A 16,972-nucleotide genomic window follows, 5' to 3' on the forward strand; every position below is an offset into this window, starting at 1 on the left:
CTGAAGATGGACTGCGTTCCTCTCCTTACAAGCCTAGAAGTCTGGCACCAACTTGCCCTGTTTATAGGTGAAAGTCATTTCAGACATTGATTAGAGAGCTGGGTCAGTTTTATTCACGCTGAAGAACTGTGCTGACAGGAAGCCAGATTTCTCACCTTCTGTAACATCACAATTTGCAGACTTCTTTCACTGTTTCAATAAAACTTTCATTTTCATTTATCTTACCAAATTAATGAGTTGATCATTTAAATAAATCTAGAAAATATTTAGTAACTATTAGCTTTTGAAAATAATTTTTAAAATACATAAAAGTAGACAAAATTATAAGGTCATTGTTAGAACTGCTAAATTCCTTTAAATTGCTTAATTATAAATGAAGATATTTCTTTTATTTATCTATTCATTCATTTTTCATATGTGTATGGTGCATTATCTATCCTGAATCAGCAATGTTTTGTGTTTTAAAACATAGTTTTATTATGAAAAGTAATGTGTTTCATCATAACATCTTCATTTGAATGGGCAATATACATTATTCTCATTTTCCCCTCCCACATCACATGATGAATGGTTTCTTGAAACATTTAAACATCCAAGACACAGCAATTAATTCAAGATCCTAGTCAGGTCCCACCATCTGTTTGTTATTAACACCAGGAACATGTGGCTTTGACTCTGGTGTCATAGTTCCAAGAGGGATGCTCCTCTAGATATGGTCTTCAACTCAAGTCATTAGAAGGTCTGTCTTATCAGCTATGTATTCTACTCTTTAAGTCTCCTAAATTAAATAAGCTTTCATTACTTTGTCCTTATTCTTCAAGGTCATACATAGGACATGCCTGACCAGCAGGCAACAGCTTCACTCGTTATTCTTGTCAGTTTTCTATGACTTTTAGTTTTGTCTCTAGGACCTAATGTGGCCTCTTCCTGCTTGTACAGAGGAGCACATTTCCCAGCTCCCACATAGTGGCTCACAACCACCTGTAACTACAGTTCCAACAGATCCGACACCCTATTCTGGTTTTGACAGCTACCAGCCATGCACTTGGTGCACATGTATACACATAGGCAAAACTTTCACACACATAAAACTTTTTTTTTCAGAGATTTGTCTGTAAAAGGCTGACAAACTGAACAACGACTCGATAACATGGATGGAGGCAAGCCCACGAGGCCTTGGTCCTACACAAAGAATTACGGGCAACTAGGAGTGAGAAGAGTGGCAGTAGGTAGTCTTCCCTGAGAAGGAGCACACCAACTGGTGTTCACTATCAAGTGGTAAGAAGCTGAGAGGAAGGGAAGCAAGGGAGGAGGGGAGAGGCCAAATGAGAGGGAGGGAGAGAGAAAGAAAGAAAAGTGCTTCAAGCAAGGGATGTTTGTAATCATGTAGTACCTAGGTGTATCTCCCATATACCATGTATTTATGGTATGGGAAAGAACGATGTACACACAATTTGAACAGACCCTGTCCTAGTCCTTAGAATATGAGGCACATTCTGACACTGACAAATAATAAAAGCACATGTATAGTCACAATGATTGTAGAAAAGTCTAGAAAGCTATGAAACTTCCAATTCAAAGACACAACCCTCACTCCAAAGAGGATAAGATGTAATTTATTCTGGAGTCAAATAATAGTGGCCATGGCTTGGGAACGCAGATTCAGGTCACCTCAAATCCATGTCCCCATGAGGAAACAGTTTCAGGAAGTTTATATAGTAACAGAACAAGGAGCCTCATCAATCAAGGCACGTGGAAATATCAGGTAGGTAGGTTATAGCAAAGCAGAAAAAATTGTGCTGTGGCCCCAGATGTTGTCAGGAAACAACGGTTGGCTGAAGCTAGTGGTCTGTTAATACTTCCAGGACAGCAGGCCAGGCACAGAAGTGGAAAAGGAATGGGTAGTAAGGGAATTAAAGGTGGCCCAACATAAACTGTAATCAAGCCCCGGACTTGGAACATTGCAACCTCTCCATAGTCACAGGCCTTATCATTTAGTTGGCCTTGCTCAGTGGAAGGTGTAATTCGTCCCTAGGAATTTTCATTTTTAATAATATTATGCAGAAGTGTAAAATTACCAAGGCCTTAGAATTTTAAATTAAAAAATCTCTAGGGGACCCAGGTGATGGCGGCCCATGCCTTTAATCCCAGAACTCAGGAGGTATAGGCAGGTGATTTCTGTGCATTCGAGGCCAGCCTAGTCTACAAGAGCAAGTCCCAGGACAAGCACCAAAGCTACACAGAGAAACCCTGTCTTGAGAAAGAGAAATAAAACCAAAATATCTCTAGAGGGTATTTTCTTTATAAAGAAAGGATGAGGACGCAAAATAGAGAATGTTGTCATTTCTATCACATCCAGTGTCCCACGGCCATAAGCATTCTGGCAAATGCTTAAATACTTTAGGCGCTAGCATGTTAGCATGTCTGGGGTCCCACGGCCACACATGTGCCATCAGTATTCAGGCAAACTGTCTGGTCACCCTAGGGCCTTGGGCCTTACGTCATCTACGTACATGCACAGCATAATCTGTACGTATGTGTGGCATAGCTACGTAAGCCCCTTTACGCATGCATTGAATTACCTTTAAAAGCAGAAATGCATGTCCCACATTCTCTTTGCACGTTTCTTTCAGACAGGCCTGTTCACCCCTCTTTCTTTTTTCTGTTAATAAAAACTATTAAAGTAGGTTTTGTTTTTATCTTGTGGTCCATTCTAGTGCACAGTAGTATCAGGGAAAGGTGCCTATTAATATGGTTTTCATTGATTGAGATTCAGACTCACAGAACTACCCACAGAGCCACACATTAGCCACTTGTCCCTCTCAGCTGTGGGCAATGTTTTTGCAGTTTTTGGAGCCATTGTGAGGCAGGAGGAAGGGTGATTGCTGGATAAAGCTTGATGTTGGAACATGGTCCATGAATGAAGGTGTGTTAGGAGATTTCTGAGAGCTTGTAAGAAAACTCCGAGTAAACAAGATGAGAGTCTTGTGACCTCTGTTTCTTCATAACATGGATTTGTTCTTGGAACGTGATTTCATGCCCCTCCCACAGTGACAAATAGGTGTGGATTTTGCTTTAGATTACCCATCATCTATTATTATTATTATTTAAGTGATGTTTCCAAGCCCAGGTTGTCCTTGTGATTTTATCTGGCTTGAATCAATGTGGCCTTACCCTCGTGATTGTATAAGTCTAAACTCATACAGCCTTGCCCTTGTGACTGTATACAATATGAACCCAAGTGAACTATCCTCATATGACCTTGCTAACCCTCCAAATATAAATTGTTCTGTGCCCTGAATAAAGTTGGCTGTTCCGTGGGACTTTAGTCCACCTAGTGTTTAGACTCTACTCCTCCAGGTTAAGGCCTCCAAATACAGCAGTAACACTCACTAGGGGCTGGACTTTGAACGTCATGCTTACCCCTTGCTCTAGGCTGTGCTCTCTGCTCCCCAGGCCACTACCATGTGAACAGTTTCTTCTTCATATTCCCACCGCCTCTAACTGGACTCTCTACTAGGCATTTCCAGATACAATGGAGTGAAACTATGAAATTATAAGCCAAAATAAATACTTTCTTCTTTAAATTGTGTGTCAGGCATTTTGGGCATAATGATACAGAAGCAATACATGGAGTATCTAAGGGGGTTATAAGGAATATGAGAAAAAAACAGATTAGCACAAAAACTGGGCTGCACAGTAAACAGGAAAGAACTCTTTAGTGGAGCTATGAAGTGTGTAAGTAAGGTACCATATTGTACTCATAGTAAGGAGACATCTGTCAGCACCGACGGGAAAGGACATGCTTCAGGAGACCAGCTTCTGTGTGGACAAAGGTCAGAACTAGTATCTGTGAATCGGCAGCTCAGAGGACTGGTGGACACAGCCGTACAGTCAAATCCTTGGATTGGAACTGTTTCCCATTCATGTTTAGCTAAGTCCTGCAACTGGAATGGGATGTGGAGGAATGGGATGTCCTATCCTTCATATCTTACTATGTCACAAGAGAGATTAATGAGATTCTCAGTATTGTAGAATCCTAGCACAAAGCCTGAGCCATAGAAAGGGGTTTGATATAAATGTCCCATTTGTGACTGTGTTTGCCAATGACGGTCTCTGCACTTTGACCGCTGTGAGCCTCTGTATTAAACAAAGTGATATATTTTATAAATGAGATTTTAATCAGACATCTCACAACACAACTTGAACCTTTTGTCTCCTATTTCCACAAGCAACTAGTATATGGTCATACTATTTGTAACATCATGACATTACAGTTTGGAAATTGTTAATTCATATTTCTTAGGTCATCCTCACAGAACACACACTCTGAGATCCGCATGTGGACATATGTTGGCCTCAAACTCCTCTGAGGATGACCTTTGGTTGGGTTTTCACAATGGGGTTTAGTTATAGGGAAGTAGCCTGAATATCATTGTCTTGGCTCAGAAGGGACCAGGTCCTGGTTCCGGGAATGATGTGAGGAGAAGTCATCTGGCTCAGGCCTTGCTCTTGAGAAAGGGAAATACCTGGCCCACTTGATGGGGTGGGTCAGAAAAATGCCTTACTCCATATTCTGAGCATTAGCTATTAATGGAGCTGAGAGCATTTCACAAATCCATTGTGTGGTCCAGGCTGTCCAGGCCATGTACTCATCCGAACTGTCTGTCTTCAGCATTGTTAATGTTTCTTATTCTCAAACTATAGGAACAACTGCCGAGACAACCAGGGGAGCAAACTCACTCAGAATTGTTTCACATAAACCTCCCAGTTGCCTTCTTTCTGAGCCACTAACTAAGAAAGACATGAATTTAGACCCCCCAATGCCAAGTCTTTCTTAGAAGTCTAATCTATAGTCAACATTCTAAAACTAAGCATAAAGAATTAACAGGCTTAGAATATAGAGACATACCAAAAATTAAATAATAAAGACCAATTGGAAAAAATACCACGTGATTTGCAAAAGACACAAACTGCTCGCTCTCACACACATGTTTAGCAGCATGCGAGCTCCCCAAAATGCAGATGTTCAGCTTTGCTCGTAGTCAAATAAATACAGGGAGAACAGCAAAGTGTCCTGTATGGAAGCCTACTGTCAGATTCCTTTATGTTATTTCAAAATCGCAATGATTTAAATAATACCCTGCTCACTTCGGATGTGTGAGAGTTAGTAATTACATACCCTGGAATTTGGGGGTGGCAATAAAAATGGTGTAATTGTTCTAGAAAGCAATTTGTGATAAGTGATGTGTAGTGAGCACATACAAAACATGCATATTTCCTTTCTTGTGATAAGCTTCTCAGCATTTAATAAGACAAAGTTTTTATATAGAGATTAAATCCATAAGAATATTTTTATAGAATATTCATAGACAAAATGGGAGCTCTGCTAAATCATAAAATGAATATAAACATATAGGGCCTAGAAGATAGCTCCGTGAGTTAAAGCACTTGTCATGGAAGCCTGAAAACCTGTGTTGCTCCCTGGGACCCAGCTAGAAAGAAAGAAAATCTCCTAAAAGTTCTCCGACCTCCACATGCATGTACTGGCATGTGCTCTCTTTCACTCACGTACATCCAACATAAATGAGTGTTTTTAAAAGGATCAACATATATATGTACACATTATTCTCAATGACATCAGCAATGCCCTAGAAAAACTTACTTGATAAAAGAACCATCAAGGGATGGCAAGAAATTTTGACTCAGTAATGATAAAAGATAATTATTTAAGTAAACTGGGTTTAATGTCTTGTATTAACTGTCTCTACTCAATGAAGAAACCTGAGAGTCATCATATAAACACACACACTAAACACACACACTCAACCTTGCACACACTCACATACACATGTCCATGACCACATCCACATTCTCTCTCCCTCTCTCAAGCACACACACACACACACACACACACACACACACACACACACACACACACACAGATTCAGATTACTTTCCAGTCTCTCTTATTCTCTTACTTTTGTAAGCCTCTTCCTCCTCCCTAGAAATCTCTTCTCCACATCTATACTATGTCTTTTGTTTCTGTATTATGAGATGAGACACACCTCTGGGTGTGTCTATGAGGGTGCTACTCTAAAGGTTTATCTGAGGAGGGAAGATGCCTGAATATGGGCAGTGCCGTCCTGTGGGCTAGGGTTCTGTACCAGGAAAAACTGTGAACCCAGTATGATCAATCCACAACGTGACCTGCCTACTCCCTGCTCTTTTCCTTCTCATCGTGATAAGTTGTACTTCAGAGTATAAGTGCAAGCAAACCCTTCATGACGGTTCACATGCATGATCAACTGGGCTAGGTCTACAATCAACTGAGAGACATGCCACTGGGTGGACTAAAAGGGTATTTTTAAGAACTATTAACTGAGGGGTCTGAGCAGGCCCTTCCAGTGATGGTGCAGATACAAAAGAGGCCCAAAGGAACAACATTGCTACTTGCTCCAATTCATTTCTAAAAGTTAAAAAAAGTTTTTAAATGTGCGTGTGTGTGTGCATGTGTGCTCACACAAGAGAGTTGTAAGCGCAGGATTGCAGACACTTTGGAAAGCCAGAGGCAACAGATAATGAGGAGCTAGCATTACAAACAGCTATGACCTGCTCAACATGGGTTCTGCAAACAAATCTCAAGCTCTCTGTAAGAGTAATATGTGTTCTTCACTAAGCCATCTCTCCAACTTCTTGCCTGCTTCCTGGTGATGACCACATCTGCCCAATCTTGTTGCTGTTGCCTTCGTTTGCTACCATCAGAACCTAGCTTGTTCAGCCTTCTAATACAGACTGAAAACCAGAGACTCTCAGGGTCCTTTAGGCTTCAGTGTTCTACTAAGACTACTAAGGTATCCAGACACACAGTCAGGGTAGTTATCAAGTTCGGAGACTCTTAGTTGTTGTTAGACTACCTGACCCCTATCCCGTAAGAAAATCTGATAAATCCTCTTTTGTAATATGCACTAATTCTATTCTATCAGTTCAGTTCCTCTAGAGAACCCTGACTTAAGAGACTTCTTCCCTTAAGTTGTTTTCTCTCTAGTGTTTGGTTAAAGCTGTAAGAGGAGCTGATACGGGGCTTCTCCTCAGCAGTTCTTGTGACAAGGATGACACGTAGAGAAGGTTTTCTGGGCTCCTTAGGTGAGTAGATGGAATCTGTTAGACTAACACTCTTTATCTTGCCCTTAGGCTTCACCCTTAGCAAGTGATACAGGGCTGGGCACTAGAAATTCTGCTTCTTATTCGGTGTGGCTTCTGTGACACATGATACCTGGAATTCCTGCCTCACTGCATGGTGAAGGGTGGGGGAGGACAAAGCAGGTGCTCCAAATGTGGATAATGAAGCAGGACGGTAGATTGTTTCCATCGTCTATTACTTCATCCCCTCAGCGGGGCCTTCTCCTTCCTTTCTTTATTCTTTTCCTTTTTTAAAAGAAAACAAACTATTATTTTTCGTTTTGCATACCAATCCCAGTTCCCATACCCTCTCCTCCTCCCATTCCTTCTACCTTCTCCCCCAGCCCGACCCTCATCCACTCCTCAGAGAGGGTAAGACACATTGCTTGGAGGAAGGACCAAGCCCCTCCCTACTATATCTAGGCTGAGCAAGGTATCCATCAAAATAGAATGGGTTCCAAAAAGCCAGTACAAACAGTAGGGATAAATCCTGGTGCCACTGCCAGTAGCCACCCAGTCTGCCCCAGCCATACAACTGTCATCCACATTCAGAGGGTCTAATTTGAACCTATGCTGTCAGGCCAGAGTTGGTGAGCTCCCATTATCTCAGATAGACTGTTTCAGTGGGTGTCCCTATCATGGTCTTGGACCTCTTTACTCATATTCTCATTCCTCCCACTCTTCTTTGGGAGCTCAGCCCAATGCTCTGCTAAGGGTCTCAGCCTCTGTTTTCATCAGTTGCTGAATGACGGTTCTATGGTGCATTCAAGATATTCATCAATCTGACTGCAGGGCAAGACTAGTTCAGGCACCCTCTCTCCTATTGCTTAGGGTCTTAGTTGGGGTCATCCTTGTGGATTCCTGGGAATTTCTTTAATGCCAGCTTTGTTGCTAGCACCATAATGACTCCCTCAATCAAGATATCTCTTTTCTTGTTCTCCATCTCTGTCATTCCCCTATCTTGACTATCCTGTTCCCTCAAGTTCTTCTCCTCCTTCATCCTTCCTCCTCCCCTTCTGTCCTCCCTTCTCTCCCCAGCCTTGTGCGTAGTAAGAGGCTACTTGTTCATTTCCTGGCCACCCAGACTCCAGAAATAACAAAAACTTTATTAATCAAATCCCTGCTTGGCTTATTAGCTCTAACTTCTTATTGACTAGCTTTTACATCTCAATTGAACACATTTCCATTTTTTTATATTTTACCATGAGGCTTGTGGCTTACCAGCAAGGTTCCAGCATGTCTGTCTCCAGCAGCAGCTCCATGGCTTCTCCCTGACTCTGCCTCCTTTCTTCCAGCATTCAGTTTAGTTCCCCCCACCCCCCGCCTAGCTCTACTGTACACTATCAGGGGCTCAAGACAGTTTTTATTAACCAATGGTATTCACAGCATACAGAGGATAATCCTACATCACCCATGCTCTAAATTTTGTCAGGAAATCTTGTCTATTTCCCCATTCCCAGGGGGAAATCTATATATCTTTCTCTTAGGATTCACCTTGTTACTTAGCTTCTCTGAGATCATGAACTACAGGTTCAATATGCTTGGCTTTACAGCTAGTATCCAATTATGAGTGAGTACATACCATGTTTATCTTTCTAAGTCTGGGTTACCTCACTCAAGAATGGTTTTTTTTAGTTCTACCCATTTGCATGCAAATTTCAAGATATCATTGTTTTTTAGCCCCCAGTAGTATTCCATTGTGTAAATGAACCACATTTTCTTTATCCATTCTATGGTCAAGTGGTATCTAGGTTGTTTCCAGGTTCTGGCTATTACAAATAATGCTGCTATGAACATAGTTGAACCAATGTTCATGTTGTATGTTTAAACATCCTTTGGGCATATGCCCAAGAGTGGTATTGCTGGGTCCTGAGGTAGGTTGATTCCCAATTTTCTGAGGTACTACCATACTGATTTCCAGAGTGGTTGTACAAGTCTGCATTCCCACCAGCAATGGATGAGTGTTCCTCTTGCTCCGCATCCTCTCCAGCATATGCTATCATTGGTATTTTTGATCTTAGCCATTCTGACAGGTGTAAGATGGTATCTCAGAGTCATTTTGATGTGCATTCCATTGACGGCTAAGGATGGTGAACATTTCCTTAAGTGTCTTTCAGCCATCTGAGATTCTTCTGTTGAGAATTCTCTCTTTAGATCTGTACCCCATTTTTTAATTGGATTATTTGGAATTTTGATGTCTAATTTCTTGAGTTCTTTATATATTTTGGAGATCAGTCCTCTGATGTGGGGTTGGTGAAGATCTTTTCTTATTCAGTAGGCTGCCTTTTGTATTATTCACTGTGTCCTTTTACTTTACAGAAGCTTCTCAGTTTCAGGAAGTCCCATTTACTTATTGTTGATCTTAGTGTCTATGCTACTAGTATTATATTTAGGAAGTGATCTCCTGTGCCCATGCATTGAAGACTACTTCCCACTTTCTCTTCTATCAGGTTCAGTGTGGTTGGATTTATATTGAGGTCTTTAATCCATTTGGACTTGAGTTTTGTGCTTGGGGATAGATATGGATTTATTTTCATTCTTCTACAGGTTGACATGCAGTTATGCCAGCACCATTTGTTGAGGATGCTTTCTTTTCCCTATTGTATAATTTTAGCTTCTTTGTCAAAAAATCAGGTGTTCATAGGTGTGTGGATTAATTTTCAGGTCTTCAATCAATTCCATTGGTTAACCTGTTGGTTTTTATGTCAATAGAAAGTTGTTTTCATTACTATAGCTCTTTGATAGAGCTTAATGTCAGAGATGGTAATGCCTCCGGAAGTTCCTTTATTGTACAGGATTGTTTCCGCTATCCTGGGTTTTTTTTTTTTTGTTTTTCCATATGAAATTGAGTACTTTTCTGTCAAGGTCTGCAAAGAATTGTGTTGGGATTTTGATGAGAATTGCATTGAATCTATAGATTGCTTTTTGGTAGGATTGCCATTTTACTATGTTGATCCTACCTATCCAAGAGCATGGGAGATCTTTCCATTTTCTGGTATTTTCTTTGGTTTCTTTCTTCAAAGACTTAAAGTTCTTGTCTAACATATCTTTCACTTCTTTAGTTAGCGTTACTCCAAGACATTTTATGTTATTTGTGGCTATTGTGAAGAGTGATATTTCTCTGATTTCTTTCTCAGCTTCTTTATCATTTGTATATAGGAGGGCTACTGATTTTTTTTTAGTTGATCTTGTATCCTGTCACATTACTGTAGGTATTTATCAGATGTAGGAGTTCCCTGGTAGAGTTTTGGAGTCTCTTATGTATACTATCATATCATCTGCAAATACCAAAAGTTTGACTTCTTCCTTCCCGGTTTGAGTCCCCTTCATCTCCTTTCATTGTCTTCTTGCTCTAGCCAGAACTTCAAGAACTAGGTTGAGTAGATATGGAGAGAGCAGCCAGCCTTGTCTTCTTCCTGATTTTAGTGGAATAGCTTTGAGTTTCTCTCCTTTTATTTTAACGTTGGCTGTCTGCTTGTTGTATATTGCTTTTATTATGTTTAGATATGTTTCTTGTATCCATGATCCCTTCAAGACTTTTATCATGAAGGTGTGTTGGATTTTGTCAAATCCTTTTTTGGCATCTAATGAGATGATCATATGTTTTTTCTTTCAGTTTATTTATAGGGTGGATTACATTAACAGATTTTTGTATGTTGAACCACTTCTGCAACTCTGGGATGAAGCTGACTCAATCATGGTGGATGATATTTTTGACTTGTTATTGGATTCAGTTTGCCTGCAGTTTATTGAGTATTTTTGCATCAGTGTTTATGAGAAAGAATGGTATATAATTCTCTTTCTTACTTGAGTCTTTGTTTGGTTTCAGTATCAGCGTGACTGTAGTCTTACAAAAAGAGTTTGGCAATGTTCCTTCTGTTTCTATTATGTGGAACACTATGAGGACTATAGGTATTAGTTCTTATTTGATGTTCTGGTAGAATCCTGCACTGAAATGTCTGCTTCTATTTCCTCACAGGTTATAGGTCTATTTAAATTATTCACCTGGTCTCAATTTAGTTTTGGTATATGGTACCTATCCATAAAATTGTCCATTTCTTTTATATTTTCCAATTTTGTGGAGTACAGGTTTTTGTAGTATGACCTGATGATTCTCTGGATTTCCTCAGTGTCTGTTGTTCTATCCCTTTTCATTTCTGATTTTGTTAATTTGGATGATCTTTCTTTGCTTTTTGATTATTTAGATAAGTGTTTTTCTATCTTGTTGATTTTATCAAAGAACCAGTTCTTTGTTTAATTGATTCTTTGTATTATTTTTTGTTTCTATTTTATTGATTTCAGCTCTCAAATTGATTATTTTCTGTCATGTATTCTTCCTGGGTGAGTCTGCCTCTTTTTGTTTTAGAGCTTTCAAGTGTATTGTTAGGTTGCTATTGTAAGATTTCTCTACTTTCTTTATGTGTGCACTTAGTACTATGAACTTTCCAATTAGCACTGCTTTAATAGTGTGCCATAGGTTTGGGTACATTGTGCCTTCATTTTTGTTGACTTCTAGGAAATATTTAATTTCTTTCTTTATTTCTTCTTTGACCTAGTGGTGGTTGAATTGAACATTGTTCTATTTCCATGAGTCTGTAGGCTTTCTGCAATTTGTGTTCTTGTTAACTTTAAAGAATGGTAATTCAATAAGATAAAGGGTGTTATTCCTTTTTTGTATCTGTTGAGGTTTGCTTTGTTACTGAGTATCTGGTCAATTTTAGAGAAGGTTCCATGAAGTGTTGAGAAGAAGTTATATTCTTTTATGTTTGAGTGAAATGTTCTGTAGATGTCTGTTCAGCCCATTTAAGTCATGATACCTGTTAGTTCTCTTATTTTCTGTTAAGTTTCTGGCTGGTTGACCTGTTTATTGGGGAGGGTGGATGTTGAAGTCTCCTACTATTAGTGTGTGGGTTTTGATGTGAGATTTAAGCGTTAGTAATGTTTCTTTTACATATGTGTATGATCTTCTATTTGGGGCATAGATGCTGATGATTGAGACTTCATCTTGATGGATTGTTCCTGTGGTGAATATAAAATGTCCTTTTCTACCTCTTCTGATTTATTTTAATTTGAAGTCGATTTTGTTAGCTATTAGAATAGCTAATATATTGTTTCTTATGTCCATTTGATTGGAAAATCTTTTCACAACTGTTTTCTCTGAGGTAATGTCTATCTTTGTGGTTGAGGTGTGTTTCTTGTATACAGCAGGAGAATGGATCCTGCTTTCTTATCCATTCTCTTAGCCTGTGTCTTTTTATAGGTGAATTGAGTCCATTGATATTAAGGAATATTAATGACCAGTGATTGTTAATTCCTCTTATTTTTAAGTGGTAGTGTTTGTACATTGTCCTTCTTTGGGGTTTGCTGGAGTGAGGTTATCTGTTGCCTGTGTTTTTTGTGGATGCAGTTAGCTTTGGGAGATTTGGAGCTTTCCTCCTAGTACTTTTTGTAGAGCTAGTTTTGTGGATAGGTATTGTTTAAATCTGGTTTTGTCATGGAGTATCTTGTTTTCCCCATCAATGGTGATTGAAAGTTTCTCTTAGTATAGTAGTCTGGGCTTGCATTCGTGGTCTCTGAGTTTCTGCAGCTCCTCTGTCCAGGACCTTCTGGCTTTCATGGTTTCCATTGAGAAGTCGGTGTGATTCTGATAGGTCTGCCTTTATACATTACTTGACTTTTTTCCTTTACTCTCTTTCTGCTGTTTCTATCATCTATTACAACATCTCCTCAGCGGTGCCTGCCCCTTACTCTGTTTCTTAAGCTTGGTTTCCATAGTTTCTCATCTCCCTCCTGCAATGTTGCTTCATTAACAGCATGCATCTAGGATTGAATAAAGAAACATACATGTCTATAGTGTTATGTGTGTTCCCTCTTGTTCTCAGAGGGAGTCACCTTGTGTGTGTGTGTGTGTGTGTGTGTGTGTGTGTGTGTGTGCGCATGTTTTTCAATTGTGGCATATTCATTAGATATCAATCATGGGGAGCATACCTTTCCAAAAGTCTTCCTCTTAATATAGCTTGAGAAAATTTTCTAGATGTTAGGTTTATAGCTCTTGAGCCAAACATCCTCAAATACCATTCTTGTTTTAGGAGCACATATCTAAGTTAGCACCTATTTCTTAACTTTTCTCACTTGGGTTCTTTGAATACAAAATATGGATTTGATTGATCTTCTTTCATGAATTTTCAGAGAGTATTAAATAAGAGTTTAATTAACTGATCCTAACTGTTTCATGTACATGTCCATACCGGAAGATATCATCACCACTTTAACCTTTACACTCCATCAGTCTGTAGGAGCATGCAGACTTAGCTGATGTATATGGTCTACTCTCCATCAGTCTGTAGGAGCATGCAGACTTAGCTGATGTGTATGGTCTGCTCTCCAACAGCACTGTGGAGTTACAATTTCTTTTCCAACTTGCTCAGGCTACCAGCATAATGCCCCCAGCTTGCAGAAATGTGTAACTGTACACATCACCCCTAAGAGATCTGTCCCAGTGCTGTCCAGCTATCCATCTTTTTCTCCTTAGGCTGTTACAAAAGCAAGACAAGGGAACAGAGAGCACACTGATGTCCTCCTTCACTGGGGTGAGTCTATGCAGAAGCTGAGCTCACAGACTGTACTCACATGGCCGAGGTTGTTGCTAGATATGATGTCCAACAGAGATCTTTCCATCAATCTGATTTACATCTGGATTTTAAACTGTCTGCACATTGGAATCTGATAAACATTGCTCTTGTCTTGGTTCAACAATGCAAAAGACCTGATTTAAGTTAATATAGCAAAACAATCAGCAAAAATATACATTTACTGATCTTTTTATATAAAAAAAAAAACCCGAGAATCACAATCTACTTGGGAGAGTCTGAATTTTCATTTAGCATTATAGCCAATGCCAAGGATACATATTTTGTCAGTAGTTAGAAATTCCTCACAGCAATTATGAACACAGTAGAGCAAAACATACAGTGGCAGAGAACACACATCTGTACAAAGATGACAATAACAACACCTGTAGGCAACGTGTGAGGTAGCCTAGTCCTCGTTGTGTGTGAGAAAGTATGAATGAGGTGTCACTGCACACACCCTATCAGATTACTGCCTACCTAACTCACATTCCTGATCCAGACTTCTGACGATCAGAGAATTATAGAACACAGTTACAACCACTGACATGTGGGGATGATGATGGTCAAATGATTGTGAGTCTGAAGAAGATTGCCAGGGAAGATTTTATTATTTTGTAATACAGAAAAGGAATGACCCTGTTGTTGGGGGAGGGCATTCAAAACTTTCCACGTGATCTTAGAATCCCTGGGCTCAGGACAGGAGGAGGAGGGAGCAGATCATCTTCAGCACATGGATTCCTTCTCCATTGCTTGTCTGAGGTCCTTGTGGCAAAGGTCAACAGCAGCCCCCAGACTGCTGGCTTCCACCACAGCTGCTGCCACCGCTGCTGCCACAGCAGCCACTGCTACCACCACTGCTGCCACAGCAGCCGCTGCTACTACCACTGCTGCCACAGCAGCCACTGCTGCCACCGCTGCTACAGCATCCAGAGCTCTGACGATGGCGATGGAAAGATCTGCGGGGCCTGTGGTGGCTCAGGCAGCAGCCACCACCTCCAGAGCTGCAGCAGCCCCCAGAGCTTGAACCACAGCAGCCCCCGGAACTGGAACCACAGCAGCCCCCAGAGCTGGAGCCACAGCAGGAAGAGACAGGAGGGCACTTAGGAGGACACTTTGGGGGGCATTTTGGAGGGCACTTTGGGGTTTGGCACTTGGGAGGGCACTTGGGAGGAGGCTGGCACTGCTGCTGGCTCTGCTGGCAGGACATCTCAGCTGGTGGATGCTCAGGAGCTGTGGGAGAATCACATACGTCAGACCCAGGATCCTGGGGCAGCTTATTCACCTTTAAACATCACTGTTACTCATGGAAATTCCAGACTTAGCAGTTTTATTTCTAACAAACCCCAAGGCCCTTGCAGTACTGGCCTGCAGAGAAAAATTATCTGATAAGTTTCAATAGGAGAAAAGAGGTGCTCATTCATGGTAAAATTCATTTTCCTATAAGTCTTAAGCTAAGAGATTTTACAGTCTGAAGTCATATTCAAAATAATTCCCTCCTCTACCTAGTTTTTCTTTCATGGACATCTTTTACAATGCCACTGGGCTTGATCTACTTGTGTTCATATGGAGATTCTTATGGGATTTCCATTGATTCTCTAAGCTTCCCAAACTGATGATGAAAATGATGTCATAGAGGAAAATGGTGATTATTGATTTGTGATCTTTCTCCCTTTAATAAAAGACCTAACTTATCTATTCCCTCAGATAAGAATCAGGTCTGGTCGCAAGTCTGAACTCAGCTCAGCACCTCTTGCTGACATAACAAGTCTTGTGCTATTGTATCTTAAAAATTCTGAGCAGCCCGTGATCAAGTTCCAGATCCACAGCTCTGTGTATTTTCCAAGCCCAAAGATCCCTTGCTGCCTTGGACTCATTTTTAGTCTTTCTTTGTAAGCTGTCTCAGGGCCCTGTTAGTGGAGGGGAGCTTCCCCAGCCTGAAACGTCTCAAAGTCTACAGCTCTGTATTTCAGGTTCCCATCCTGATGGCCCACTCCCAGATTCAGAAGTCAGAGGTGCCCAGTTACTTCTAATACCTCCCATGAGATTTAGAGCCCCTTTACTCCACCTCTCCTACCCAACCTTCATTTTTCTCCTAAACTCTCTGCTCTGCCAGCGTGACTCTGGCAATATGTCCTTGCCCAGCCCACCCATACTCCCTAGCTCTCTTCTTGGCTTCCCCGCATTGGCTATGCTCTGGGTCTCCAGTGGACACTTACCAAGATGACAGGCAGCACAAGATGTGTGGGCACCTCAGAAGGTGAGTGGATGGAGGTGCTCTGTCCCTCAGTCCTTTTATTCTGATCTTAGGCTCTGCCCTACCCTGTGAGACAGTCGTTGGTCATGAATGGCCCTGCCCCCGACACCATGTGGTCCTGTGACCGGTGATGACAAAAACAGATGTTTCTCATCAGCTTTCTGCGTGGGACTCATGGATGCTGCATCCAGTTTGGAATATGATTTAGAAATGAGATGAGGAAATGGATTCCTGTCAGCCTTAACCTTACATACCTGAAGGATCCATAAGAGTATCTCATTGCCCAGCTGATCACTTTGGTACTCTTTCTGAAATGATTGGCACTCCAGGTTCCAGGGTTATGCTACAGAACTCTGCAATTCTGTATCTGTCTTCCTCATACCTGCCCAGTAGATATATTTTATATTGAACGAGTCTCTTCTCCATTCGTTTCACCCTCACCATTGTCATTAGTCCCACGTGTGACGACAGAGTTTCACTTTGAATTTCATGTAATCTGCACATATACAACTTTATGTGTTTATATAAAATTCATGAAGGAAATAATGAGAGAATACACACACACACACACACACACACACACACACACACACACACACACACGTCTTTCTACCATTGGCTTAGAATCATCTTAAGTTCTTTCTATTTTTTTGGAAATAACACATCTTTCTTCTTCATTGTGGAAGAAATTCCAATGCATACTGCATTTTGTTAGCCCACTCCTCTATTGTTAGCTATTGGTTCTGTGATTTATCTGTGGAGAAGACCCCATGACAGTGATGTACAGCATAAGTGCTGTATTGACTTAGAGATCTTTTGAGTAAATAAATGTTCAGAAGTATATAGCTGGTCATAACAGGTCTATTTTTCATAACTACTTGTATTATCACTGGGGTAAGATGGA

General features: G+C 40.7%; 1 protein-coding gene across 1 annotated transcript; it reads right to left on the minus strand.

Moving 5' to 3' along the window:
* Positions 1-14,589: 14,589 nt before the first annotated feature.
* On the minus strand, positions 14,590-15,021 carry LOC121676994 (late cornified envelope protein 1A-like). Its single transcript, XM_042054175.1, has 2 exons — positions 14,927-15,021; positions 14,590-14,881 (listed from the first exon to the last, which is right to left on the minus strand). The coding sequence occupies exons 1-2, from the start codon at positions 15,019-15,021 to the stop codon at positions 14,590-14,592; spliced, it is 387 nt and encodes a 128-aa protein (XP_041910109.1).
* Between the last annotated feature and the right edge of the window lie 1,951 nt (positions 15,022-16,972).

The sequence above is a fragment of the Arvicola amphibius genome, chromosome 14 (assembly GCF_903992535.2).
Source record: "Arvicola amphibius chromosome 14, mArvAmp1.2, whole genome shotgun sequence".
Classification (NCBI taxonomy): domain Eukaryota; kingdom Metazoa; phylum Chordata; class Mammalia; order Rodentia; family Cricetidae; genus Arvicola; species Arvicola amphibius.